This window comes from Trachemys scripta, chromosome 13 (assembly GCF_013100865.1).
Source record: "Trachemys scripta elegans isolate TJP31775 chromosome 13, CAS_Tse_1.0, whole genome shotgun sequence".
NCBI classification, from domain to species: domain Eukaryota; kingdom Metazoa; phylum Chordata; order Testudines; family Emydidae; genus Trachemys; species Trachemys scripta.
The window spans coordinates 38,035,600-38,062,687 of record NC_048310.1 but is presented as its reverse complement, the minus strand read 5'-3'; the positions used below and the strand labels follow the sequence as shown (position 1 = coordinate 38,062,687).

The 27,088-nt window shown below is 48.6% G+C and overlaps 1 protein-coding gene across 1 annotated transcript; it reads left to right on the top strand.

Moving 5' to 3' along the window:
- Positions 1-26,438, top strand: MLKL (mixed lineage kinase domain like pseudokinase). The gene is made up of 11 exons (XM_034788666.1): positions 1-104; positions 2,506-2,964; positions 5,066-5,182; positions 8,326-8,518; positions 10,228-10,325; positions 15,440-15,575; positions 16,984-17,068; positions 20,683-20,831; positions 21,533-21,582; positions 22,137-22,277; positions 25,254-26,438. The coding sequence occupies exons 2-11, from the start codon at positions 2,508-2,510 to the stop codon at positions 25,304-25,306; spliced, it is 1,479 nt and encodes a 492-aa protein (XP_034644557.1). The 5' UTR covers positions 1-104; positions 2,506-2,507; the 3' UTR covers positions 25,307-26,438.
- Positions 26,439-27,088: the final 650 nt, after the last annotated feature.

Sequence of the window (27,088 nt, the reverse complement as noted above, 5' to 3'; positions counted from 1 at the left end):
GGGAGAGAGACAAGCAGAGGGACTTTCTCGAAAGTTTACTATGATACTCGGTAGGTCTCTCAAGAGACGGGATCAAGGACAGAAATAGCTTGGCAGGGGATCAGGTAAGTTTGGCTGTTTGATTGCTACGTTAAAGAGAGGAAGGAGCTTTGAACTGGGAAGTGCCAGACTAATCTCTGAGGGAAAGAGAAACTGGTTACAATTTTCACTGTTAAGCCAAGCTGGTTGCCTGACATATTTACTAATCTTTCTACACGTCCGGATGGTTTGTTCCTGCAACCGCAATAAGGATTCTTTAAAATACAGCCAATTTTACAGTTACAATTTTAAAATGCTTCTGTTCAACCTCTGCCCTGACCGCGGCACAAAGTACGGAGTTATTAGAGCCAGGCAGGCTCCTGGGATGGGCTACGGCTGCTTCCAGCCAGCTCTCTCTTTCCTGTGCCACTTTGGAGGAGTCTCTTCTGGCTGTAACCCCTTTGGTTAGCATCAAAAGTGAAAGAGAAGGCAGATGGTCAACAGAAGGGAAAGCAGCCAGAAAGGCTGCCTGGGATTCTGGTGAGCCGGTCCCTGGGGGTGGGCTCCTAACATGCAAATAATGGCTGAGAAAAGGGGTGGCTAAGCAGGGGCATACTGTGCCCTCAGAGGGCCAGCGTGGAGCAAAGCATTACTCAGTTGTGACTGTATGGCCTGCTAGCGACAGGCTTCACAGGGAATACCCCTCACCCAGTGCACATTTGTCTGGGAGGAAGGGTGGGCGGATGGCAGCAAAGCAGGCCCCCTGATAAAAGGGCACATGTGGTCTATTCGTTTTGATGATGGGCCAGTCCCTGAGGTCCTTATTCTGTACTGACTTGGGCTAAACACCCACTGACTCTGCGGTGAGTTTCACCTGATTACAAAAATGAGTGGGGAGTGCTTAGAGGGGCAAATCAGACCAGCTAGTGTAAATCAGTGTAATTTCATTGAAAACAATAATGATTTACACCAGCTGAGGATCTGGCCCCTGGAGGCTATTACTGCTTTGAACAATGAAAGATAAAGTCATCCTATAGCAAGTCACACAGCAAGCAGGGTGTGCAGCCTCCTGGAGGGAATGTCTAAGGCACAGCAAACGTGTTTGTTTTGAGAATCAAGTATCAGAGGGGTAGCCGTGTTAGTCTGAATCTGTAAAAAGCAACAGAGGGTCCTAGGGCACCTTTAAGACTAACAGAAGTATTGGGAGCATAAACTTTTGTGGGTAAGAACCTCACTTCTTCAGATGCAAGACTTGCATCTGAAGAAGTGAGGTTCTTACCCACGAAAGCTTATGCTCCAATACTTCTGTTAGTCTTAAAGGTGCCCTAGGACCCTCTTTTGTCTTGAGAATGTAACTCAGTAACCTTGACACTGCATTGGTGTAGCATAGTGTCAGCTATAGAGTACAGTGCATTCATGTGTCAATTAACAGCCTTCCTACGCAGAGCATATTTCCTAGCAGCAGTGCAAAACATGGTGAGACATGATAGAATATAGTACATGATATCTAAAACGCAACTGTGAAGACGTATGGTAAATAAAGTAAAGTGCTCTGTTATAAGAATAAGGGAGGGAGGGAGAGATATAAAACACATGCTAGGCAAAGGTATTTTCAGAGTCTGTCTGGAAAAGTCTATGAGGAATGGGCAGATTGGTCTGGGAAAACATAAATATCAGAAACCCTTTCACCCCCTCTAATCTCTGAGGCCTGATTTTTAGAATTGTGCTTGCAAAAAGTGTGTGTGTTTAAAATGTAGACATGCCAATGTGGTAAGTGAACAGGATGCCCAATCCTGGCCCTTGTCCAGTTCTACAGCTAAGGTTTTGAAATATTTGGACACATCTTTGGCCCTTGCAGTTCCTGCCTTGGTTGGTGCATAGGGCTTCCACTACCAGCCTCAAAAGGGTTGGGTGGCTCAGACTAAATCGGCAGAAGAAGCTGGCTGCTAACAGGCTCATCCAAAATGAACCCCAACTGCAAACCTGGGGTGAAAGCCTGCACAAGCCCATGGCACCCTGAGGACTTAGGTTGGGCTTAAGCAGAACACTGGGGCTCATGCTAGCCCTCTGCATAGGCCTGAATTTCAGCTCCCTGGGAGGTTCAGGTGTCACTAGTCAGTGAGGCACAGGTACAGGGAGGCTGTTCCACACGGCAGGGATTGCAGAGGAGAAGGCACTTGCACCTAAAGGTAAGAAGGAACTGAGAGGGGATTTATCTAATATAAATCCTATCACTTCAAACAAAAGCATTAAAGGAAAATAACATCCTCTTTCCATGTCAAAGGGGTGGGGGATTTGCCATCACTGGCCATTTTTAAGTCAAGGTTGGATGGATGCTCTATCTCAAACAGCAGTTATTAGGAGGTAGGCCTGTGTGATACAGCAGGTTATAGTAGATGTCATAATGGTCCCTTCTGGTCTTGGGAGCTAGGAATCCCCAGCACAGGGAATGGCAAGTTATTGATGGATGAATCCCATTCCTTTCAGATATGGAGGTAGTAGAGAAGGTCCTGAATGTGGCCCACATCATCTACGCCCAGTGCGAACAAGTGAAGTGCTGTAAACACCAGTGCCGCCGTCTTGTGTACCGCGTTCGCATCCTGCTGAGGCCTGTGGAGGTCCTCAGGGCACAGCCTCCAAAACAAATCTCCTCCCAGGTAGAAGAGACGCTGCAGCAGCTGCTGGAGACTTTGGAGAAGGCCCAGGAGCTGGTGAAGAAGTACAGCCAGACGAACTGGCTGCAGAAGTTCCTGAAAGCCAGCGATGTCATGGAAGAGTTTGCACGGGTGAACGAGCGCCTTGGGGATGCTGCTCAAGGGCTCTCACTCCTGCTTCAGGCTGAGCATAAACAGTCCTTCCTCGAGACCTTTCAGCGAGACACCCGCAGCAGGGAGGACAGCCAGGACACCAAGGATGACAAAGCCCTCTGGGAGGAGCTGCTCACAAGTGAATAGGCATTTTTAAGACTCTCACGTACCTTACAGTTGGGAATTAGCTGGGATGGCTGGAGCCAGCGTGTCCAGCTCCACTTCCCCTGGCTGCTGCAAGTTTCAGCTTTGGCCTGAGGGTTGCACATTCAAACAGGAACAGGTTAAGACTACAAGGGACCCAGATCAATGATGTGCCATTTGTGTCACATTATTGTGATGTTGGTGATGCGGTTCTACCACTTCTGTGAGCCCTTCAAGAGCACAGGACCCAGAGCTATTCCTCTACCCTTGGTCCAACTGTACCAGCAGATCTATTGACAGGCTAGAGGGCACTGGCACCTACTACACATGGCACTGGTGTGACCACTGCTGGAATCTTGTGTCCAGTTCTAGTGCCAAACAACTGAAGAAGGATGTTGATAAATTGCAGAGGGGTCAGAGAAGAGCCACAAGAATGATTAAAGGATTAGAAAACCTGCCTGATAGTGATAGACTCAGGGAGCTCAATCTGTGTATTTTATCAAAGAGAAAGTTAATGACTTGATTACCATCTATAAGGACCTAGATGGGGAACAAATATTTAATAACAGGCTCTTCAGTCTAGCAGAGAAAGCTCTAACACGATCCAATGGTTGGGAGTTGAAGCCAGACAAATTCAAATGGAAATAAGGAGTTAATTAAGCAAGATTAATTAACCATTGGAACAATTTACCTGGGGTCATGGTGGATTCTCCATCAGACAATTTTAAAACCAAGATGGCATATTTCCCTAAAAGATCTGCCCTAGGGAGTATTGTGGGGCAGGTCTCTGGCCTGTGCTCTACAGAGAATCAGACTAGATGATCACAATGGTCCCTTCTGGCCTTGGAATCTCTGAATCTAAGAGAAACCTCAGGACTCTGGCTTCTCTGAAGTGATACACTCCAGGTCCAGAAGGGGCTGGGGTTGGACTGGGGTGGTGGGAAGCACAGCGCTAAGCTGTGACCTTGCAGCTGCAGATTCAGGTTTTAAAGTAGCAAAATAATGGCCCACAAGGAGGAGATGTTTGTCAGATGTGAACCAGGAAGTGACTGGTGCTGGAGGGTGGGATTTTCACAAAAGTCTATGTAACCTAGGAGATCCAAGTCCCATTGACTTTCAGTGGTCTCCTAAGTTACAAAAGTGCTATTAAAAATGCCACCCTCAAACATTCCAAAAGATATTGGGGGCTGGCAGCTTTCTAAGACCTGGCACAGTGATGGAGGGGGCAATAGCTGCCTTGTATAGCACAGTTCTACTCTGAAAAGCCATGATGAAAAAATGGCCCCTTCACATTCAGCAGATCTGCTGCCTCTGTGTATCGGAGCCAGATTATTATGCTGACAATGATACGTTCTTTTGCTTTTTACTTCTGCGTTGGCCCTGCTGAATCAACACAGCTATGGGAGAAGGAGCTGGAGTTGATTCCTTCTTCTGCATCAGTGCTTAGGTACCATGGTGAGAGGTGTCTGAGAAAATGGATAGATTGGCTGCATTATTTACTATGTTCCAGTCAGTTACACTGAAGACAATTGGGCTGGGACAGGTGTTGCTGAGATCCTAATTTGGCTGGCAGGACTTTGAGTCTCAGTGTTGACATGTTTCAGAGTAGCGGCTGTGTTAGTCTGTATCCGCAAAAAGAACAGGAGTACTTGTGGCACCTTAGAGACTAACAAATTTATTTGAGCATAAGCTTTCGTGGGCTACAGCCCACTTCTCATGGAAGTGTTGACATGGAAGAAGGGAAGAGCCTAGCGTGATTCTCAGATCCAAGTTTGCAAGGCAGATATTTTCCCCTTCTACACTAAGCACACTGGCTCTGGAGTTGCTAAGAGAAAATAAACAAGGAGCCCAGCAGGGCCATTCTCATGGAGTCACTTTTCAGAGCAGAACTGCACTTTAAGCTGGGTGAAAATTTAACAGCGCGAAAGGCCAGTCCCACTAAACCTCTCTGGTAGCCCACACAGCCCAGTCTGAGGGCACACCCAGTCAGTCCCCTGGTGCCCAGACCATGTGGAAGGGTCATATGCCATGCAACAAGCATCCGTCCCACAAGTTCCTTTAACGACCTTGACTTTCTGCTTCTTCCTTTCCCCTAGGAAGTACAGTGACCAAAGATGCAGTGGATAACGTCCACAATGATGTCAGACATGTGGGAACAAAGGTGGAGGATGTGGGAAGCAGGGTGGAAGAAGTTCGCCAAATGATGCAAAAGTGTAAGTTACCAGCAGGCCTCTCTCCCCTTGGGCACACCCCTCCCAGGGAAAGGGTGGGTTGTGAACTGTTGACAATGAACTGCAGATTCATCCTCCAGGCTCAGGGGCAGCACATTCACTGGAGGGATTTGCAGTCCTGATAGATCAGTTTAAGAATAGGTGGAGTACTTGATGCCTCCGTGGGCACCTTCCAAACTCAGCTCTGCTCCCCATGCTGGATGGCTCCTTATTTACCTTGTCAAGCCTGCAAAACCCCACACAACATCCATCCAAGGTCATCATCCTCCCCACAGCAGAAGCCTTCCCCAGTGTGGGTACCATGATGGGGAATGTGATGGGACGAATCATTAAAGGCTAGATCTCTCCACTGTGACAAAGCATCTGTGCTGCCTTTGCATCCCTCCCCCCACCCCTTCCAGGAGGGCAGGGCTGAACCACCTTCAAGGAGTTTCAGTACTGCTCCCTGCTGGCCACCCTGAGTCGTCAATGATGTGACTTCAGTTTGCTCCTTTATGTCTTGTCAGTGCTAAGAGCCAGACACAAGCAGACTCAGCAGTTCCCACCTGGCAGGGCACAGCATCACCCCCAGCCTACTAAGCTAGCTCCTGAGACCCAGCTCCTGCAATATAGTTCTGGTACCTTCTTGATATTGGGCATTAGTGACTTATGATAGGAGAGAAAGCAGGAATAGATGTGCTTTTAATGATAGCAGGAGTAATAGAAATGGGAGGAAATTTGATAGTCCAAAGTGCAAGCTCATGCACTTACGGACTAACTACTTGAATTATTGCTATAAGCTGGGGACATATCAGATGGAAGTGACAGAGGTGGAGAAAGACCTGGGTGTATGGATTGATCACAGGGTGACTATAAGCTGCCAATGTGATGTGCTGTGAAAAAGGCTAAATCAATCCTAGGATGCAGCAGGCGAGATATTGCCAGTAGAGACAGGGAAGTGTTATTGCCATTATACAAAGCACTGGTGAGACCTCACCTGGAATACTGTGTGCAGTTCTGGTCTCCCATGCTTAAGAAAGATGAATTCAAACTGAAAAAGGAGCAGAGAAGGGTACTAGGATGATCTGAGGAATGGAAAACCTAACTTAAGAGAGGAGACTCAAGGAGCTTGGCTTCTTCAGCCTAACAAAACAAAGGCAGAGAGGAGATATAATTGCTGTCTATAAATACATCAGCTAGATAAATACTAGGGAGGGAGAGAAGTTGTTTAACTTAAGGGTCAGAGTTGGCACAAGAACAAATGGCTATAAACTGGCCATCAACAAGTTTAGGCTTGAAATTAGACAAAGGTTTGTTACCATCAGAAGAGTGAGGTTCTGGAACAGCCTCCCAAGGGAACACTGGGGGCCAAGAACTTAGCTTGTTTCAAGGCTGAGCGTGTTAAGTTTATAGAGATGATAGTATGATGAGATTGCCTACAATGTGGCATATGGCCCATTCACTACTGCTGTTAGCAAATCTCCAATAGTAGGAGATGGGACACTAGATGGGGCAGGCTCTGAGTTACTACAGCGAATTTTTTCCACAGGTGTCTGGCTGGTGAGTCTCGCCAACATGCTCAGGGTCTAACTGATTGCTATAAGTGAGGTTGAGAAGGTATTTTCCCCATAGTCAGATTGGCAGGGACCCTGGAGTGTTTTCACTTTCCTCTGCAGCATGGGGCATGGGTCACTTGCTGGTTCGAACTAGAGTAAATGGTGGATTCTCTGTAACATGAAGTCTTTAAATCAAGATTTGTGGACTTCAGTCACTCAGCCAGAGGTTATGGGCCTGCGATGTGCAGGAGGTCAGACTAGATCACAGAATCATAGAAGATTAGGGTTGGAAGAGATCTCAGGAGGTCATCTAGTCCAACCCCCTGCTCAAAGCAGGACCAACACCAACTAAATCATCCCAGCCAGGGCTCTGTCAAGCAGGGCCTTAAAAACCTCTAAGGATGGAGATTCCACCACCCCCTAGGCAACCCATTCCAGTGCTTCACCACCCTCCTAGTGAAACAGTGTTTCCTAATAGCCAACCTAGACCTCCCCCACTGCAACTTGAGACCATTGCTCCTTGTTCTGTCGTCTGCCACCGCTGAGAACTGCCAAGCTTGATCCTTTTTGGAACCCTCCCTTTAGGTAGTTGAAGGCTGCTATCAAATCCCCCCCTCACTCTTCTCTTCTGCAGACTAAACAAGCCCAGTTCCCTCAGCCTATCCTCATAAGTCATGTGCCCCAGCCCCCTGATCATTTTTGTTGCCCTCCGCTGGACTCTTTCCAATTTCTTCACATCCTTTCTGTAGTGAGGGGCCCAAAACTGGACGCAATACTCCAGATGTGGCCTCACCCGTGCCGAATAGAGGGGAATAATCACTTCCCTTGATCTGCTGGCAATGCTCCTACTAATGCAGCCTAATATGCCGTTAGCCTTCTTGGCAACAAGGGCACACTGCTGACTCATAATGGTCCCTTCTGGCCTTAAAGTCTCAGTCTAGGAGAAAAAGCCCTGAAATTTCACTGCGTAGGTCTTGGTCTCCATTATGGCACAGTTGCAACTGCATATAGCAGCTTTATAGGACATGTGGAGCTCTCTCCACCCCACGTTCGTTTATCCAGAGACAAATCATGACAGGCCATTGTGTCTCCAAACTAGGGACATATGTGGGAAGATGCCATTGAATTATTACATCTGGATGCTGTGATGAGCACAGTATAAAAACTCATTGGCTAGATTAGATCAAGAGTCTTCATCCATACAACAAATTATGAACTAAGCAAGTTGTTTCTCCTACAGGCTGGGAAGGCAGAGAGAGGCTTGGTCTGCACTTGAAAGTTATATCAGCATAGCTACATCAGTCAGGGATGTGAGGGGGAAAACCTCACCCTGACCGACACAGCTATGCTGACAAAAACCCCAGTATAGACACAGCTATGCTGATGAAAGCTGTTGACATAGTTAATGTCATTTGGGGAGATGGTATTTCTACACCAGCAGAAAAACTCCTTCTGTCATTGTACACTGCATCAGCAAAAGGGCTCTGTGCTGGCATGGACCCCATAGTGTAGCTGTAGACAGACAGAGGAAGAGATTTCTTATCAAAAACATCATCTAACACTCCCTCTCTTTGTTTCCCTTTGTCCCAGTGCAGGATGCAGTCATGAAAAAGGACAATGCTATTCCAAGAGAGGAAATCACTGAGATTAGGATGGAGGATCTCACTAAAACCTCATGGACCTTCCTGATGGACTCCAAAAGCCACACGCTCTACAAAGGAGAATTCTACAAGTACCCTGTTGCCATCAAAGTCTTCAAAAACCCTGTGATCACCTCCACCGAGTGAGTTATTCAGCGAAGGTCCCAACAAGAATGTAACTACTGAGGAGGGGATTGCTGTCATCCTCTCCCTCAATCATTGAGAAATGCCTTGATACTGAAGAAAGGGAGCTCTTCAGCTGGGAGACAACCTGGCCACTGACAAAGTAGCTTTGCTTCCTCCCTGCTAAAGTTGATAGCAAAACACTGCTACTCTCTGTGTGAGCCTGTCTGGCGTTATGCAACACTGCACGTATCCCAGAGCCCTTTATATAGCAGGGAGGGTGGAGTAAGAACCACAAAGATGAAGAAAGCCAAAAGCAGCAATCTAACTATAATAACTCAAACCAGGGGAGAGCAAACTACAGCCCAGGGGCTACATCTGGCCCTTCGGACGTTTTAATCTAGCCCTCCAGCTCCAGCCAGGGAGCAGGGTCGGGGGCTTGCCCCGCTTCGTGCATGCTGTGGCTCTGCACGGCTCCTGGAAACAGCAGCTTGTCCTGTCTCCAGCTCCTATGCATAGGGGCAGCCAGGGGGTTCCGCTCAACATGCTGCCCCTGCCCCAAGTACCACCCCCACAGTTCCCATTGGCTGGGAACTGTGGCCAATGGGAGCTGCAGGGGTGGTGCCTGCGGACATGCAGCGCTGCCTGGCCGTGCCTCTGTGTAGGAGCCAGAGGGGGGGACATGCCGCTGCTTCTGGGAGCTGCTTGAGGTAAGCGCTGCCCAGACCCTGCACCCCTGACCCCTTCCCGTGCCCCAACACCCTGCCCAAGCCCTGATTCCCCCTAGCTGGAGTTCTCACCCTCTCCTGCACCCCAACCCCCAATTTTGTGAGCATTCATGGCCCGCCATACAATTTCCATATCCAGACGTGGCCCTTTGCCAAAAGGTTTGCCCACCCCTGACTCAAACACTAGAACTTGTCCTGTGGGGAGAGAGCATGTCAGGCAGGATCCTGAGGTTGTCACCTAGTCTGCCTGGAAAATGCAATGGGATCTGATTTCCAAAAACTGCAGCTCCAGGAAATGGATCCAAGGGACTTCATTGGAATTTACACACAAACAGAACATCCTTGTTGGATGCAGAAGGCCCACGTTGATAGGCTGTGGGAGAATTTAAGCCCATTACTCCTTTTAACTTAGTTTTCCTTCCCCAAAGATCAGGCCCCAAGTACTCACCAGCTGACACATCCCAGCATTCCTTCTGCTGGTGCCATCACATCTGCCATTCATCTTCGGACATGGCGTCTGCTATGGAGGGGGATGTGGGAGAGAGTTGTTTGCTTTCTTCCTCCCAATATTCAGAGGTTCTCTGCAGTTTTCAAGGAACCCTGGTGGGTGAAGGGTATTGAAAAGAAAATGCCAGGGGAATGGATGTGCATTACTCCTCACAAGCATGGACACTGGGCTCCAGTGCCAATGAGTGATGGCTGCCACATCACTAGCAAGGTGCATGCTGGGAAGTCTCACAGAGCAGGAAACCAGTGATCTCCTTAGGTGGCTACTGTTTAGAGAACTAGAAAGATAGCAAAATGCAGTTAAAGGGGGATATGTGTGTTTGCTCTCTGCTATACTTCAGCCTTGGGGAGGAAGCCTGGAGTGGGGTTGGAGGCCATGTCACCGGGATTAGCCCCACCTTTGGACTGTATTGGAGGAGGGGGTTGTCCCTGCCTCACCAGCTCCCACAGACCTGCTCTGCCCAGAGGCCTGATTGCTCTACTGCCTGTTGCAGGAAGGTGAGGGAGATTTTCAGGAAGGAGATTGAAACCATGAAGAAGTTTGAGTCTCCGAACATCCTTCGTATGTACGGTATCTGCATCGACGAGAGAGGTAAGGAACCCCGGGGTGGTGGGATCTCAGTCACTGACTCTCCACCGCATGCTCCCATTTCACCTCTTTGCACCCATCTCCTAGCACAGCATTTGTCACCCCTGCTGCTGCACAAGTGGAGGGGCCTGTGTGACAAAGCGGGAATGTTCTTAATGTTTTCTCCGAATACTGTGTGGGTGCCTCAGTTTCCCCTATGCATGTCTTAAGTATCAAGTATCTAGGTGGTGGGATAAGGGTGTGTGATTGTTGCAGAGCCCTAGAGGGCCAGTATGATGCTGTCTGCACAGAGAATGGCCAACACCCTGTCTCCTGGCAACTGATGTCCTGGGCCCCTCCCCTGCAAAGGTACCAACTGAATGTGTTGGAGAACAAAGATCAGGTGGCCTCCTGGCCCGGGAAAGAGACAAAGGCCAGAGGAGGGGCTGGAGAGTTTCAGTTTGGAGTTGGCTGGGGAAAGAGAGGGAGGCCCAGACCCCCAGGGTCTGGCTTCCCTGCCCCCAAGATGGACCTGACTTAGGGGTCTGGTTTCTGTACCTACAAGCTCGGTTTTGAACTGTGTTCCTGTCGTCTAATAAACCTTCTGTTTTACTGGCTAGCTGAGAGTCATGTCTGACTGCGGAATTGGGGTGTGGGGCCCTCTGGCTTCCCCAGGAGGCCCGCCCGGGCAGACTCACTGTGGGAATCACACGGTGTTGAAGGGGATGCTGAATGCTCCGAGGTCAGACCCAGGAAGGTAGAAGCTGCATAAGCTTCTTGCCCTGGAGACAGTCTGCTCAAAGAGAGGAGGCTCCCCCAGAGTCCTGACTGGCTTCGTATGGAGTAGTTCCAGAGCACCGCCCGGTGACTCCGTGACAGCCTGAATTTATGAGTCCAGACATCAGGCCACACTGGTCACATCAAACGTGATACAGCCACGGTCCAGATGGGTGTGATGAGATATGGCCAAAGCCAGCCAACAGGGATGGAAGGCCCATGATGTAATACCACAGCTGGCATGGCCAAGAAAATACCTGAAGGAATAGGGCCCTGCTCTGGCCACCCCTCTCCACAGGAATTCATGACTCCAATAGTACATATCCAGCAAAGTGGGTCACCTTGGAGCTGAGCTGTGTCTGCTTTTCATTCCCCAAAGTGACATGGGGCCAGCCTGTGGCTGAACCTTGCTCAGACTCCACAAGAAGGAAGGTACTGGGAGCTGTCTCCTACAGGAACAATGCAATGTTATTTTAAGTAATGTGACAAAGTTCCTCCTCTACCTTGGTGGGTCCTGCACTTATTGGCAGATTTGCTAGCGTCACAGATTCACCCTGTGGGTCAGGAAACAGTCCAGAGACCCTCCCCTCTGGTAGAAGCTATAGTCTATATAGCTCTATATAGCTATAGAGTTAATTAGAGAGGCTTAATTGCCTCACCTGACTCTTAGCAGGTTAATTGGAATCAGGTGATCTATTAGCCTGGAGCAGCCTCTGCTCTGGTCACTTAGGGAACAGAAAACTACTTATCCAGTGGCCAGTATATCTCCCTTCTGCTACTCTGCTGTTACCAACTGGGCTGGGTCTATCAGTAACTAAACTATAGAATGGGCTAATGAATTATCTTTAATGATTTTACCTTTTTCCCCTATGTAGATTACTTTGTCTGCACTGAAGTTTTGAGACACAAACCAGTTCAGTGTATCTCTTATGAATGCACTAAAAGATTAAGCAAGTAGTTGGTGAACAAATATCAGTTTAAGCAACATATGTCACTGCTTAATTTAACTTCTAATTGAACTAACCTAATTTACAATGGTCAAATTAAGGTTGTAATTGAAATAACGCACTGGTTCAATTTATTTGGTTCGCCAATTACTACAATTAGTAATGAATTCATATTGAACAAGTTTAGAAAACAATTCTTAAGGTTTTAGAGGAAAGTTACGGGGAGAAGCCATTCCCTTTTATTTAAGCCAGTTAGCTCAGAGCCTGTTACTTGCCTTTTAAGGAAGTGCGGCTCTTAAACGGATTTGCTGGTAACTTCCTTCTCGAGCTGCTGTCTTCCAGTAACTTCACTCTTCACAGAAATTACATCAAACTTTGGTTTATCTAGTCCAGCAGTGCTCAAACTGTGGGTCAGGACCCCAAAGTGGGCCTACATTAGACTTGCTGGGACCCAGGCAGAAGCTGAAGCCCGAACTCCACCCTGACCTGTCGCGTGAGGCTCGGGCTATGGGCCCCTCTCCCCCACACCCAGGGAGGCAGGGCTCGGGCTCCACTCCCTTCCGCTCCCCAGGGTCATGTAGTAACTTTGTTGTCAGAATGAAGTTTGAGAACCCCTGATCTAGTCTATTTCCCCTCCCCATTTTAACACAATTGCCTGCATCTTTCTGACAGCCTGGCACAGACACAGGATGATTGATAGAGTCCCACGCGGCTTTAGAACAACCCTGGTTTGGAGATCTCTTACTGTTTAAAGAACAGCCTTAGGAATTTAGTGTTTACTTTGGGGGACAGCTAAGTGATCTGCAAAGAGATACACACATACTCTAAGTGTTGAAGTGATTCAAGCCTCCCTGAATTGCTCTACAATGGTTTTCGCAACTTCTACTTCTCAAACTCTTTAGCTCACGTGATTGGTCTTAGTTTGGAACAAAGCTGATTTTTACCAGTGGCTTTATCGATGATAAGATGTAACTTGGAGCTCTTTCACATGCAGTGGGGCAAGTTTGGTCTTTTCTCTCTCTGAGTTGTACTTCAGGCTTGGAATCTTTCACTTCCCCTTTTCTAGATGGCCAGTACTAGGAAGAGAGCAGGATACAACTCCAAATGTCATTAGTGGTACAAGAGACATCCTCCCCCACTTCTCTCTGCATAGTTAGCATTAGGTTTTGTGGGGATCACTGAATCGCCTACTCTGCTGCATGGGACACTCGTGTCCAATCAGAGATTCCAGCATGTCAGCTGTAGCTCATCATGGACCAATAATTCAGTATCTTGATCTGAGATCATAGTAGAAGATTCCAGTCTGAGGTGGACATTTTCTGGCAAAACCTGTTGGTGTTCACAAGCAGATGTCCTCTTTGTAAGCAGGACATGTGAGAGCCCAAAGTGAGAAGGAGTTGGAAACAGACCTCCATTTAATGGAATAAGGCTAAGTAAAATTATATATAATATAATACTTTGCTAAATATAATTAAAGGTTCATCATCAATTACTCTTTCATGCATTTCCACTCATTCCTTGTGACCATAAGCATGCCAAGGGAAAAGGGACACTGGGGGACCAAGCCTAGAGTGAGTGCATGGACCATAGCAGTGCCCTGTCACCTAAAATAAAAGCTGCTTTAGCATTCTTTATACTAAACATCATTTAGCATTTGACCCAATAAAGTTGTATGAATATAGATGGAATATATGCGCCAATCATTGTCCAGCATTAAACAGGGTTAGACAAGATTTGAGATACAGAGACCTCAGCCTGCTTAATACCATGGCACACACACCATTAAAAATCCCTTGAACCTTTTTCTTACTGATACAGAAAAGAAGGAAAAACAGTTAAAGCCTTTGAAAAGCATTAAATAAGGGTTGTGTTGTAACAACATCCCTTGTTCCCTTTCCCTTTAGCTGGAGAGAGAAGGAAAAGCCCCGTGTTTGACAAGCTCTTAGAAGGTATCAAAGGTGGTAATAACTGTCCTGTTGGGGAGAAGAGAAGCAGTTAGCTGCATTGGTCTGGAGCTGTTGTTGTTACGGTCTGATCCTGTCATCCCGGGAGGTGGTTGGGATTCAGCTGGAGCCGGTAGGGTGGCGATTTCCTCTGGGCCCGTCCGGGCAGGACATGGCTCAGGATCAGGATGCCAAAGGCTCCAGGGCCCAGCGGGAGTGGCAGCCATGGCAGTGAAGCTCACTCCAATAGCCAAGTAGTGAACTCAGTTCTGGCCCGTGGTCACTACGCTCCTTCACCTCAGTGCTCCTTCCTGGTGGGCCAGTCACAGCTGCAGTCTCCGAGCTCTACTGAGCAGAGAGGCTGCTCCCTGACAGCTCCCTGTGGGGCTCAAGCCACCCCACAAGGGCCAGGGAAGAGGCAGCGCAATAGTTTCGCTCTTATCCCCCTGCACCAGCCCATGAAGCTGGCTAGCCGTGGAAGGGATCATGCGCTGTACCTGCCTGGTGGAAAGTTCAGGAGGCACTGCTTCCCTGAGCACACCGCCTCCTTGTGCTCCCACTGGGGCGGGGCAGCTCCGTACCACCCCTACTCACAGCTATAAGGCACAGTCGAGCCCCAGGTAAATATGGATAATAGGTAAATTAAGGGGACAGCTCAGCCCGTGTGGACTGTGCAGTGTGAATGGAGGTGGCAGAATCAGGCCCTTGATAAGTTGGGGACGGGGAATTAAATGGCAGCAGAAGAGATTAAAAAGGTGTGTTTTCTGGTTTTTACACCTGTGCTCAGTCCCAAGGCCCTGGCACATCATGTTTACTGGGGTCCCACCCTCTCCCATTTCACTTTATTTTTACACAGATGTTACAGATGTTTTGGGAGCCCCCCGAGCTCGGGTTTCCGATACCATTGTGCCCCCTTTCCTCCCTCCTCTCAGCCTGGCCTGAGCAATCAATAATTTGTGGAGGCTTTTTAGTGATAGCAATATTAACCTCCTTCATTAGCTGCCTGGGGCATTTCTGACTGCTTGTCAGGTGGCCATGTGTAAACCTTATGAAAAATTCTTCCCAGTTACATCTGAGCAACTCCAGGGAAGTCACTGGGGTTGCATGGGTACAGGAGTCAGGTCTGGTCTCTTGGGAGTGGACAACAGGGGATGGATCACTTGGTGATTGCTTGTTCTGCTCATTCCCTCTGAAGCACCTGGTGTTGGCGACTGTTGGAAGACAGCATGCTGAGCAAGATGAACCATTAATCTGACCAGTATGGCCATTCTTATGTTTCTTATTTCCCACAATATGGGCATGTCAAAGGGCCATGAGAACTATCACTCTTGAATTTCCTGACAATGCTTGATTTGAACTGTGCAGAGTTAAAGTTGTGTTAATCCAGGATTCTGCATTTCTAATGGAGAATGAAGTAAACACGAGTTGTCTCAGCTCAGGTCACCATTCACTGGGCTTCTGTTCTGATCAGATTCGAGCCCTTGTTTCTCCATTGTCATGGAGTACTGTGAAAAGGGGACCCTGCGGGATGTGCTGACAAGAAAACCCCACCTCCCCTGGGAGACTCGCATTCGGATGGCACTAGATGCGGCCAGAGGCCTATACAGGTATGTCATGGGGCCAGTGGCCCTTCAGGAGAATTAGAGCCCAACTGGCCCAAGATCAGGGCCGGCACCAGGCACCAGCGTACCGAGCAGGTGCTTGGAGTGGCCACTTCGGAGAGGGGCAGCACGTCCAGCTGTTCGGCAGCAATTCGGCGGACAGTCCCTCACTCCTGCTCGAAGCGAAGGACCTCCTGCCGAATTGCTGCCGCAGATCGCGATCGCGGCTTTTTTTTGTTTGTTTGTTTGGCTGCTCGGGGCGGCCAAAACCCTGGAGCCGGCCCTGCCCATGATGACCCTGTGGGCTGCACCTGGGAGCAATCAGGTGCTCCTGGGAGTGCCCTTTAGTTAATTAGAATTGAAACAGCTGAATTAGCAGGGGGCTATGACAGTATAAAAAGGAAGTTGCCTGAGGGAAAGGAAGCCATCCCTGGCAGTCTGCACCTGGCTCTGGGAAGGGAGTGGGAAGGCTGAAGGATATGCTGTAAAATGAAAGAGACCCCCTAGAGTGAAGCTAGTCACTGAGAAGTTAGTGCTCTGAGGAACAGTAGCTAAACCCCAGCATGGGCAGGACCAGAGCAATGGAATCTGAGAGACAAGAGGGGCTTTTTGGCAACTGACTGGTCAGAAGAAGCAAGAGACTCTGATAAGGAAGAAACAAAGCTTTGGACAATTCTCTGATGTTGGCTCAGTGGTTGTGGGTAAATGAAGATTCCCCTGAATAAGGGAGAGGCAAAGACTGAGTCAAGATATATTTAATATGATAAAAAGGGGAAACTGAGGCATAGCATGGCATCTGGGTCTGTGACAAGGTACCAAGCATGACTGAAGACAAGTGAATTCATTTTCTGATGTCCCGCTATATGCCTGAATTGGTTTCATCTATAGGAGAGCAAAGGTGGATGGGGTGTGGATACTGTGGGTAAAGTCACCCTCACCATCCACAAAGCCCATGACAGGCAGTTGGAGAAGTGATGGGAGGATGGGTTTAAATAAGAAAGTGCCCAGATTCTCAGATGCCTTTGGCTTGCGAATCTGGCCTGAAGCCTGGTAGGAAAAGCCTTTCTCCTGAGATACCTGGTGCTGCTGCTTCCAGAAGTACCTTATAGAGCATCATTAGGACTACTGCCCAGTAACAGACTGGTTACTGCCCACTGGTCCTAGGCTGCTCTGACAATGGCATTCGCTGGTTTGCCACTTTACAGGCAAAAAATTATTGTCTTGTAGTCATTGGAAAGGTCTGATTTGTGGTTGTTGTCCCAGAATAACTAGGCACACCAGGAATGTGGCTTCTGAATTCTCAGTAGTGTCCAAAGGTCCATCCTTGTGGGTGTTATGGGTGGGAGCAGAGGAAGGGAAGGTAGCAATGGATCCATTGCTAATATTTTCTGCTCTTGGTTCTGACTGACCGTAGGTTGCACCAGACGGGGGAGAAGTCTAAATTGCATGGATGCATCAATAGTACCAAGTTCCTAGTTGCTAAAGGTTACTGTGTGAAGGTAAGAGCAGTCTTTTGAGAAGACTTTTTGAGAGGTTTGAAAGCTTTTGTGGCTATCTATTCCATCTCTCCTTTCCTCCCTCCCGTAACACCTCAAGCATCTATTGTTTCAGTGCTAATTTACTATGCAGATGGGACACCTGAATTATATGGCCAACCCCCCTACTACGCAGTCTTCTCCCATCCCCCCAAACCCTCTTCCCCTTTCCAGCCCTCCTCCCAGGACAGTATGAGCAGCACAGGAGTCTTTTTGTTTATTTAGATGTTAACTTCAGGCTGTTCTACACAGTCCCCAAATTTTTAACATGCAGCTGTTTTTTTTATATTGAAAATGCACTGCTGCATTGCAGACTCTGATGGGGAATTCCCTCTTGACTTTAATGGGAATACTGGATGAACATCATCTCTGAAAAGCAGGCTATGTTGTTGTTTATTATTTGGTATTACTGTAGTGCACAGGAGCCCTCCTTGTGGATCAGGACCCCTTGTGCCAAGTGATGTACAAACACAGAACAAAAGGATGGCCCCATCTCCATGCGTATTTAGCTACCTAAATATGGATGTGTGTCAGTGTGTGCCTAGCTTTAATTCCCCAGGTTTGCAAATATGGGCCTCAGTGAAAACGTTTCCATCAGCTCTTCATGCAGGGATAGCAGCTGATTATTGAGATTGCAGGAACAAACCATCCCGATGTGTAGAAAGAATAGTAAATATGGCAGGCGACCAGCTTGGCTAAACAGTGAAATCCTTGCTGATCTTAAACGCAAAAAAGAAGCTTACAAGAAGTGGAAGATTGNAGTGTGCTCTTGTTGCCAAGAAGGCTAACGGCATTTGGGGCTGTATAAGTAGGGGCATTGCCAGCAGATCGAGGAACGTGATCGTTCCCCTTTATTCGACATTGGTGAGGCCTCATCTGGAATACTGTGTCCAGTTTTGGGCCCCACACTACAAGAAGGATGTGGAAAAATTGGAAAGAGTCCAGCGGAGGGCAACAAAAATGATTAGGGGTCTGGAGCACATGACTTATGAGGAGAGGCTGAGGGAACTGGGATTGTTTAGTCTCCAGAAGAGAAGAATGAGGGGGGATTTGATAGCAGCCTTCAACTACCTGAAGGGGGGTTCCAAAGAGGATGGAGCTCAGCTGTTCTCAGTGGTGGCAGATGACAGAACAAGGAGCAATGGTCTCAAGTTGCAGTGGGGGAGGTCCAGGTTGGATATCAGTAAAAACTATTTCACTAGGAGGGTGGTGAAACACTGGAATGCGTTACCTAGGGAGGTGGTGGAGTCTCCTTCCTTGGAGGTTTTTAAGGCCCGGCTTGACAAAGCCCTGGCTGGGATGATTTAGCTGGGAATTGGTCCTGCTTTGAGCAGGGGGTTGGACTAGATGACCTCTTGAGGTCCCTTCCAACTCTAATAGTCTATGATTCTATAAGACAAGCTGCCACAAGCCAGGTGAGGAGGCATGGCATGAGGAAGAGGAGAAGCAGAACTGAGGAATGACTGAGTATTGTAATAACAAAATTGGATCTTCACTTCAAACAAACACCACAGCAGCGCGTTTCTGAGCCCAGGTCTGCAGACTCGGGCTCGCACTACGGCACAACACGTGGCTGGATCGTCATTCTGGATCCAGCTGGAGCTCAGGCTCTGAAGCTTCGGGAGGGAGATGAGCTTCAGAGTCCAAGTTCCAGCCTGAGCCTGAGCGTTTACATGGCTATCTTTAGCGCTGCAGCATGAGCCCGAAACCGTAGGCCTTACTCTGGGACTCGCTGCAGTGGGATGTTTTTATTTTTTCAGTGCAGACGTACCCTAAAAGCCCCATCCCTGGTACCAAGCATATACCCTCTTCATGGTTCGGGAAGGACATATCAAGTGGGGTGTTGTGGGGATCTGTCCTGGGTCTGGTTCTATTCAGTATCTTAGAAACAATTTGGACAGTGGCATAGAAAGTGAAAAGTTTGTGGCCGATACCAAGCTGGGCGGGGTTGCAAGTGCTTTGAAGGACAGGATTAGAATTCAAAATGATCTCGACAAATGAGAGAAATAGTCTGAAATAAATAGGATGAAATAAAATAAGGACAAATGCAAAGTACTACAATAAGGAAGGAATAATCAGTCCCACTAATACAAAGTGGGAAATCACTGCCTAGGAAGGAGTGCTACAGAAAAGGATCTGGGGGTTATAGTGGATCACAAACTAAATGAGTCAATGTGATACTGTTGCAAAAAAAGAAAACCTCATTCTGGAATATATTAGTAGGACATGTAAGCATGACACAAGGAGTAATTCTTCCACTGTACTCAGCACTGATAAGGCTTCAACTGGAGTATTGTGTCTAGTTTTGGGTATCACACTTTGGGAAAGATGTGGCAATGGTCCAGAGGAGAGCAACAAAAATGATTAAAGGTCTAGAAAGGGGGATAGCTCAGTGGTTTGAGCATTGGCCTGCTAAACCCAGGGTTGTGAGCTCAATCCTTGAGGGGGCCATTTAGGGATCTGGGACAAAAACCAGTCTGGGGACTGGTCCTGCTTTGTGCAGGGGGTTGGACTAGATGACCTCCTGAGGTCCTTTCCAACCCTGATATTCTATGAAAACATGATCTATGAGGAAAGATGGGGGGGAATGGGTATGTTTAGTCTGGAGAAGAGAGGACTGAGGTGGGAACACAACAGTCTTCAAGTACATAAAAGGCTGTCCTAAAGAGGAGGGTGATAAATTGTTCACCTCAACCACTGAGGACAGGAGAAGTTAAATTGCAACAAGGGAGATAAACGTTAGTAAAAATGTCCTATCAGGGTAGCTAAGCATGGGAATAAATTACCTAAGGAGGTCACAGAATCTCCTTTATAAGAGGTTGGACAGAGACCTGTCAGGGATGGCCTAGACAGTGCAGGGGATTGGATGAGATCAGTGGTTTTCAAACTTTTTAAGCTGCGAATCACTTTACAAATAATGTAATCTGCTGCATGCCCCCATCTGAGATAGGGTCATAATATACCTATGATTAGATAGCTCACTTTATTTAGAAAATTGGCAGTCTGCCATTACAGGAGTTTTCTCGTGAAGCCCCTGACGAGAGTATGAGGACCCCACTTTGAAAACCACTAGACTAGATGATCTGTCAAGGTCTCTTCCAGTCTTACATTTCTATGTTTTATCTGCATCCTTGAGGATCTCTGCTTCTAGCCCCTTTTTAATCTTATCCATATTGTGTCCATTATATCTCCATACAAGGCTTAGATGAGACCGCTTCTTTCCATCACTTGGCCAGAGGGGATCATGGTGGTGCACCAGGAAACACTGCCTCTCCCTTGTTTCTTCCTTCTCAATATGGAGCCAAGCACATCATCCTTACATTTATAAGACCCAGGAGTGGGAATCAAACCCATGACCTCCTGCATGGCAAAGCAAGAGCACTCTGCAGAACAGGCAGATGCTGCAACATGTTCTTGCAGTGGTCTGCTTGGTCTCATGGCAATGAAAAGGCCACCATATAACCCAAAGGAAATCAGCTCGTTAACCTTGACCAGTTATGCAATCATTGCTGCATGTCCCTGATTGCATGAAGCTCATGCTGCTCCTCCCTTTGTCTTTCTCTCCTTCCCTCAATCAGCTGTCAGGATTTGAACTGAGTAAAACTGAGTCATCCATTAAGAGGAGCTGCAAGAAGAAAGTGACAGATGTCCCTGCTTCGGCTTACATCTCTCCCCTGGGCCTAGCTTCCCTGTGCCACAAGTATGACATGCCCAGTGAAATATACAGGTACATCTCCATGGGGATGCTGGACTATAATACATAAGGGATGGATGCTCTGCTGTAGACAGAGTTTCCTACAGAAGCCAGATTATTAGACAGGTTCTGTAGGTGACTTGCTTGGCATGAGATGATGGGAGCCAAGAGTCTTGAGTTCTATTCCTGACTCTACTGCTATCTTAACCTCTCTCTCCATTAGCTTTCCCTTCTGTTAAAAGGGAACAGTGTTACTTAGACACCCTACACGGAGGGGGCAGAGCTTGATTAACGTTTGTATAGGGCTTCGTGGATGAAGGCTGCTACTAAAGTACAAATTAATACCACATAGGAAATGGAAGAGCTTTTTACATTTCACTTGCCAAGTTCTCCTCACGAAGGGATTGGGCACATGGGTAGGGAGAAGTCAATATTAACTTAGATGGACTCTACAGAATAATCACAGGAGCCAGCCCGCTGGGGCTGGAGTGGAAGAGGAATCTGCTGTGTGGGAGAGCAGCTCATGAATCAGCCTGGCATGCTGATTCCTAAACCAGGAAGGAGGGAGTGCTCAGATGACGTGCTTGTTAGGTGGCTGAGGGTGTGGTTCACCCTCCTTCTCTCCTCAACAGTTTATCCAGCAAGCAGCACAGCTGATGAGCATAGGAGGAGGGATCAGAGGGAGGCTGAGGAGGCTTTGTTGATGCTCAGCAGGCCTATTTGTGTCCTTTCAGCTTCGGGATCGTCCTGTGGGAGATTGCGACCAGCAAAATTCCATTTGAAGGTGGGCAACCAGAGCTTGTTTTCTGTCATACTGCAAGCACCAGGGTAAAGGCAGGGTGATATTTGGGATCAAATGCACCACTTGGCAAATGTTCCCTATTGCTACCTAGTGCTCAGGAGCTTCAGACCCCAGAGGGGCTATGAAAAGACTGACTGTCCTTGGACCTGCTTGGATCAGGGAGCAAAGTAGCTTTAACTCTAGAATCTTTCCTGGAATTTAGGCTTCAACTCAGCAAAGCACTTAGACACATTTAATTGTAAGCACATAAGTAATCCCATCTGTATTCAACAAAGCTCTTAAACATGTGCTTCGCTACTACTGAAGTTAAGAGCTCTGCTGAATTGGGGCCTTAAGGCAGGGCTCATAGCAGATAAGGTTTTTCAAGGACTCAGCATAATGAAGATTTCAATCCTGGCTCTTCCCTGCTGTGGGCTTGGCAGGCTGCATAAGGCTCTATTTAAATGCTTGCATCAGGTTCCCTCTCCAGCACCTTCTTGTGGAATCTGAAACAAGTCAGTGCCTCCTGATGTCCCAATTTGTGTGTGTTGTGTTAGGCTGCAGCTCCCAAGAGATCTATCAGAAAGTTTATGAGCAACGTTACCAGGCTCCTGTTGGGGAAGATTGCCCCTCCCACCTGCGGGATGTCATCAACCAGTGCCGGGCCTTTGAGCCTTCGCAACGTCCTTCTGCAGAAGGTAGGATGGAATACCAGGTTTGCTTCCCTTTACTCTACAGAAATACTAGCTACCAGGTGGTGGCTGCTGGACCCCGGTCATACCTGCTGAGGAAATCCCAAGGAGGAGCGGAGGGACTGCAAGCCTAAACCCCCAGTCTGGAGGGAGAGGGATGGGGGTCTCTACCTGAGAGAGGAGATGGCTAGGAAAACTGAAACCTTTAAGTGGGTGCCCTTGAGGAAAACCGAGGGGTAGGTGAGGGGTCAAGTGCAGTTTAATTCTGAAACTGCCAGTGATGATCCAATCTGACCTCCTGCATAACAAAGGCCAGAGAACTTCACCAGTAATTCCTGCATCAGGCATAACTACTAGTGGTTGATCTTTTCGCAAGACGGTCTTGCTTGATGGATTTCAAGTAATGGCAAATCCCCCACACCCCTGGTAAATTGTTCCAGTGGGAAATGACTAAGGCTACATTTTAGTCATGGGTATTTTTAGTAAAAGTCACAGGCAGTAAACAAAAATTCACTGCCCATGACCTGTCCGTGACTTTTACTTTATACCCCTGACTAAAACTTGGGGGGACCTGGGGGAGGGCAGCCCAGGTATTGGGGGGACAGGAGGTGGTACGCAGACCAGGACCCCCACTGGGGCACTGGGTGTTGGTGGGGCCAGCAGGCTCCCTACCTGGCTCTGTGCTGCCCCTCCCCCAGCAGCAGCAGGCATGGGACGGGGTGAGATGGGCTCTGGGCGGTGCTTTCCTGCGGGACTCTCCGAAAGCAGTGACATCCCCCTCGCTCAGACGCTAGGCAGAAGCACAGCCAGGCAGCTCTGCATGCCGCTTCTGCCTGCAGGCACCGCCCCCACAGCTCCCATTGACTGTGTGAAGCCAGCGCTCTGGATGGAGGCAGTATGCAGAGCTGCCTGGCCATGCCTCTGAAGCAGCAGCCTGTGCAACTGGTGCAGGGGCTGCCCGAGTTGCCTCTGAGCCAGGCGCACCAGCCACTGCAGATGTCACGGAATCCATGACCTCAGTGACAAACTCACAGCCTTAGTAATGACCCCCCCACTGTTACAAATGTGCACTGTTTCCAGTTTGAATTTGTCAAGCTTCATCTTCTGGGAGAGTGAAGGTATAGGGAGAGAAAAGGAGCTAGAACAGGGGTCCTTCTGACAACAAAATTGTTACATGACCCTGGGAGGGAGGCGCAGCCCGAGCCCCGCTTCCCCAGGTGAGGTGGAGAGGGGGCCACAGCCTTAGCCTGCCCCTTCCCCCCCAGGTGGGGCTGGAGCTAGTGCTTCAGCCCTGGGTCCCAGCAAGTCTAATTCTGGCCCTGGCAACACCATTAAAATTAGGTCATGGCCCACTTTGGGATCCCGACCCACAGTTTGAGAACAGCTGAGCTAGAAGAAATGGAGAATTAAAGGAAGTAGAGAGCAATGAAAGAGCAAGGGATGAAGTGAGAGAATGAGGAAGGACTAGACAAGAGGAAAACTGCAGGAGAAGGGAAAGGAAGGTGTAATGTTTAATAATCAGCCAGAAAGCAAGCAGGCTTTTCAGGAGAGAGGACACAGCACTTCTGTTAACTACGCAAACCTCCAGCTCACATCAAGGTGACACTGGGCTTAACATGAGTGTTAGCACAGTCACACCTATCCTCCCATTAAATCCATTCATTTGCATAGTCAATGCCATACTCAGAGCTGGGGGAAAACCTTAGCTTAACACACTGGTTTTCTGAGATTAACAGCATCAAAAATACTGTGCTCTGATGAGAGTAGCTCTTTGGTGCTGTGGAATCTGGGGCTCAGCCTTTCACTCTGAGCAATCAACTGCAGTATATGAGAACATCAGAACAGCCATACGGGCCAAACCAAAGGTCCATCTAGCCCAGTATCCTGTCTTCTGACAGTGGCCAATGCCAGGTGCCCCAGAAAGAATGAACAGAACAGGGAATCATCAAGTGATCCATCCCATCACCCATTCCCAGCTTCTGGCAAACAGAGGCTAGGGACACTATCCCTGCCCATCCTGGCTAATAGCCTCCATGAACTTATCTAGTTCTTGTTTGAACCCTGTTATAGTCTTGGTCTTCACAACATCCTCTGGCAAAGAGGTCCAGGGGTTGACTGCGTTGTGTGAAGAAATACTTTCTTTTGTTTGTTTTAAACTTGCTGCTTATTAATTTCATGTGGTGGTCCCTACTAACAGGAGCTGTTCTGTCTTTGGGAATGTCTTACTGCTGTTGCTTTTAGCACATACAAAAATAAATGACTGATCCTTCTTATATTTGACAGCAGCAGCACAAAAGGGAGTGGGGACCTGCTGTTGTCCATGAAGGCTGGTGTGATGGAGAGGTTGTCCCCTCTTGCCACTTGGTATATCAGGCAGGAGGCAACTTTCTTTAAATCACTCACATCCCACCATATGGGGCATACACGCTAGAATTTCAATAGTCCTTTTTTGTAAGGAAAGAGTGAGACCTTGAGGTTTGCCATTAGGAATCCATCATGCTCTCCAAAGGCGCACAGATTTTTGGTAGCATAATCGACCAGGGAATGTCCTGTGCTGAGAACTATAATGAGAGCTGCCACTAGAGGGCACTCAAAGATCAAATTTGTCAGCCCCTTCTGGCATTTTGCCCAAGGTACTTCGTATTCTACATTACCCATCCCTGTCTTCTCGATAGCTCCATCATGCTGCCTTTATTTAATTAATTTATTTATTTATTTTTAAATAATGGGTCTGCAGCCTCTCCCAATCACTTCTTCGTGTGGGGCTGTCTCTGCTGTACATGCTTGTTCCTCTTTTGCTGCTCCTGCACAGTATTAAAGCAGTCAGTTTTCATTTTTTCCGATAACCTTCTGTTCTGTTGAGCCTGTCATGAAATGATTCAGTGTCCTATATACTATTACTGAGTACGTATCAATCATCTTGCCAGGAAAAAAAAATCTGAGTATTCTAATCTGAAAACAAATTCTGTTTGCCTTCTGCAGAGATTGTGGACTCGCTGATAGCCATCTATGGCCAGATAAATACAGCAAGCTAGCTGCAAGACACAAACACAAGGAGCCCCGTGAAGAAAGCAGCCAAGTGCGGTTAGGAGCAAAGCATGGGCTGCTCCATCCCTGTCTACCATGACTCTCTAGCATGAAGGTTGTCACACTTCTCCAGCTCTGTAGACTCTGCTTTTTTTAAACAGCATTTTGACCTGCCCTCCAACTTCGAGGGTGCAACTCTGAGCCTTTAAAGTCGTGCCTGCAATTTTGCATCTGCAATTTACTGTGGACACGGTTTATAGCACTTAGATGTCTCCCTTCCTGAGCATGCTGCCACGATTAGAAAGCCATTTCTATTTCATGTAGGGGGACCAGCCTATCATCCTGAAGGGAAGCTCCCTTAGCACTGTCAACAGGGTGGGGGGAGTCAAGGTGAGGCTGTGATAGCTTGGGTGCTGGCTTTAGGTGGGGAACTAATACTTATGAGCAGGGGGTTGGACTAGATGACCTCTTGAGGTCCCTTCCAACTCTGATATTCTATGATTCTATGTGGAAAATTGAGAGAGTTTGGCAAATGGTGGTAGGTATCAAGGTGCAGGTGCTTGTCCCTAGCACTGCAGGGGGTTTTGTAGCTGGGGTAAGGAGCAGGCTAGGTAGGGGGGTCAGTTTAAAGCAGGGGTCTCAAACACATGGCCCACAGGCCTATTTCCTGCGGCCTACATCCAGGCCAGGGGTGGGCAAACGACACCCACAGGATTGTCCCCTCAAGCCCCACGCTGGCTGGCATCACGTCCCTGCATCCGGGGGGGGGGGGAAGGGAGAAGCAGAGGGCTCCGTCCCTGTGTTGCCCTGGCTTCCAGGCATGCCACCCCCCATCCCCTCCCCCGCAGCTCCCATTGGCCAGGAACGGGGAACCACGGCCAATGGGAGTTTGGGGGGAGGTACCTGGAGGAGCGGCAAGCAGCGTGCGCAGCCCTGCGTCCTCCCTCCCCCAGGGGCCGCAGGGACATGGTTCCAGCTACTTCCCAGAGCCGAGCATAGCGGGGCTGGAGCTGGCAGCCTGCCCTTGGCCCGGCGTGTGCTGATGCCACCCCAGAGCCCTCCTGGACCCTGCCCCCCAACCCCCTGCCCTGGGCCCCCTGCCGCATCACACACCTCTCCTGCACCCCAACCCCCTACCCTGAGCCCCCTGATACACCTTGCACCCCCTGCCCTGAGCCTCCTGCTTCATCCCACACCCCTTCTGCACTCTGAGCCCTCTGCTGCACCTCAACTTCCTGCCCTGAGCCCCCGCCTCATCCCTCTGGGGGCAAGGAGTGGGTGGAGTTGGGGTGGGGACTTCAGGGAAGGGGTTGGAATGGGGACAGAGAAGGGGTGGGAAAAGGCGGGGCCTCATGGAAGAGGTGGAGTGGGGGCGGGGTCAGGGGCAGCGAGGGCTGTGTTTCTCAGTGATGCGGCCCTCGGGCCAATGAACTAGCCCTCATGTGGCCCTCGTGGTCATTTGAGTTTGAGACCCCTGGTTTAAAGGCATTTGTTACTGGAGGGAGTTATCACGTGATCTTCTCCTACCCTTCCCCTGACACCCAAATTACTTTCTAGCCTCTTTCCCTCAAAGGATTCCTGACCTCTATCCCTTCCCCTGCACTGCCCCCTCCCTTCATTAACCTTTAGTATACTCCTCCTCAGTGTCCTGCAGTACCTCTCCTCCCCCAAACAAAGTGAGGCACAGTATCCCAGCAACTTTCCCCAAAGCTTAGGCAGTTGTCAGCCCCAGCTAGTTTCCTAAGCGGTAGAAATTAATGTGGGGCCCAGCTACTTCTGTGTTAAACTCC

Excerpts from the sequence above, each read along its gene's own strand:
- MLKL (XM_034788666.1), top strand. The coding sequence starts at position 2,508 with ATGGAGGTAGTAGAGAAGGTCCTGAATGTGGCCCACATCATCTACGCC. Across the intron at positions 2,965-5,065 it reads CTGGGAGGAGCTGCTCACAA|GAAGTACAGTGACCAAAGAT; the intron begins GTGAATAGGCAT and ends CCTTTCCCCTAG. Across the intron at positions 15,576-16,983 it reads GCGGCCAGAGGCCTATACAG|GTTGCACCAGACGGGGGAGA; the intron begins GTATGTCATGGG and ends GACTGACCGTAG.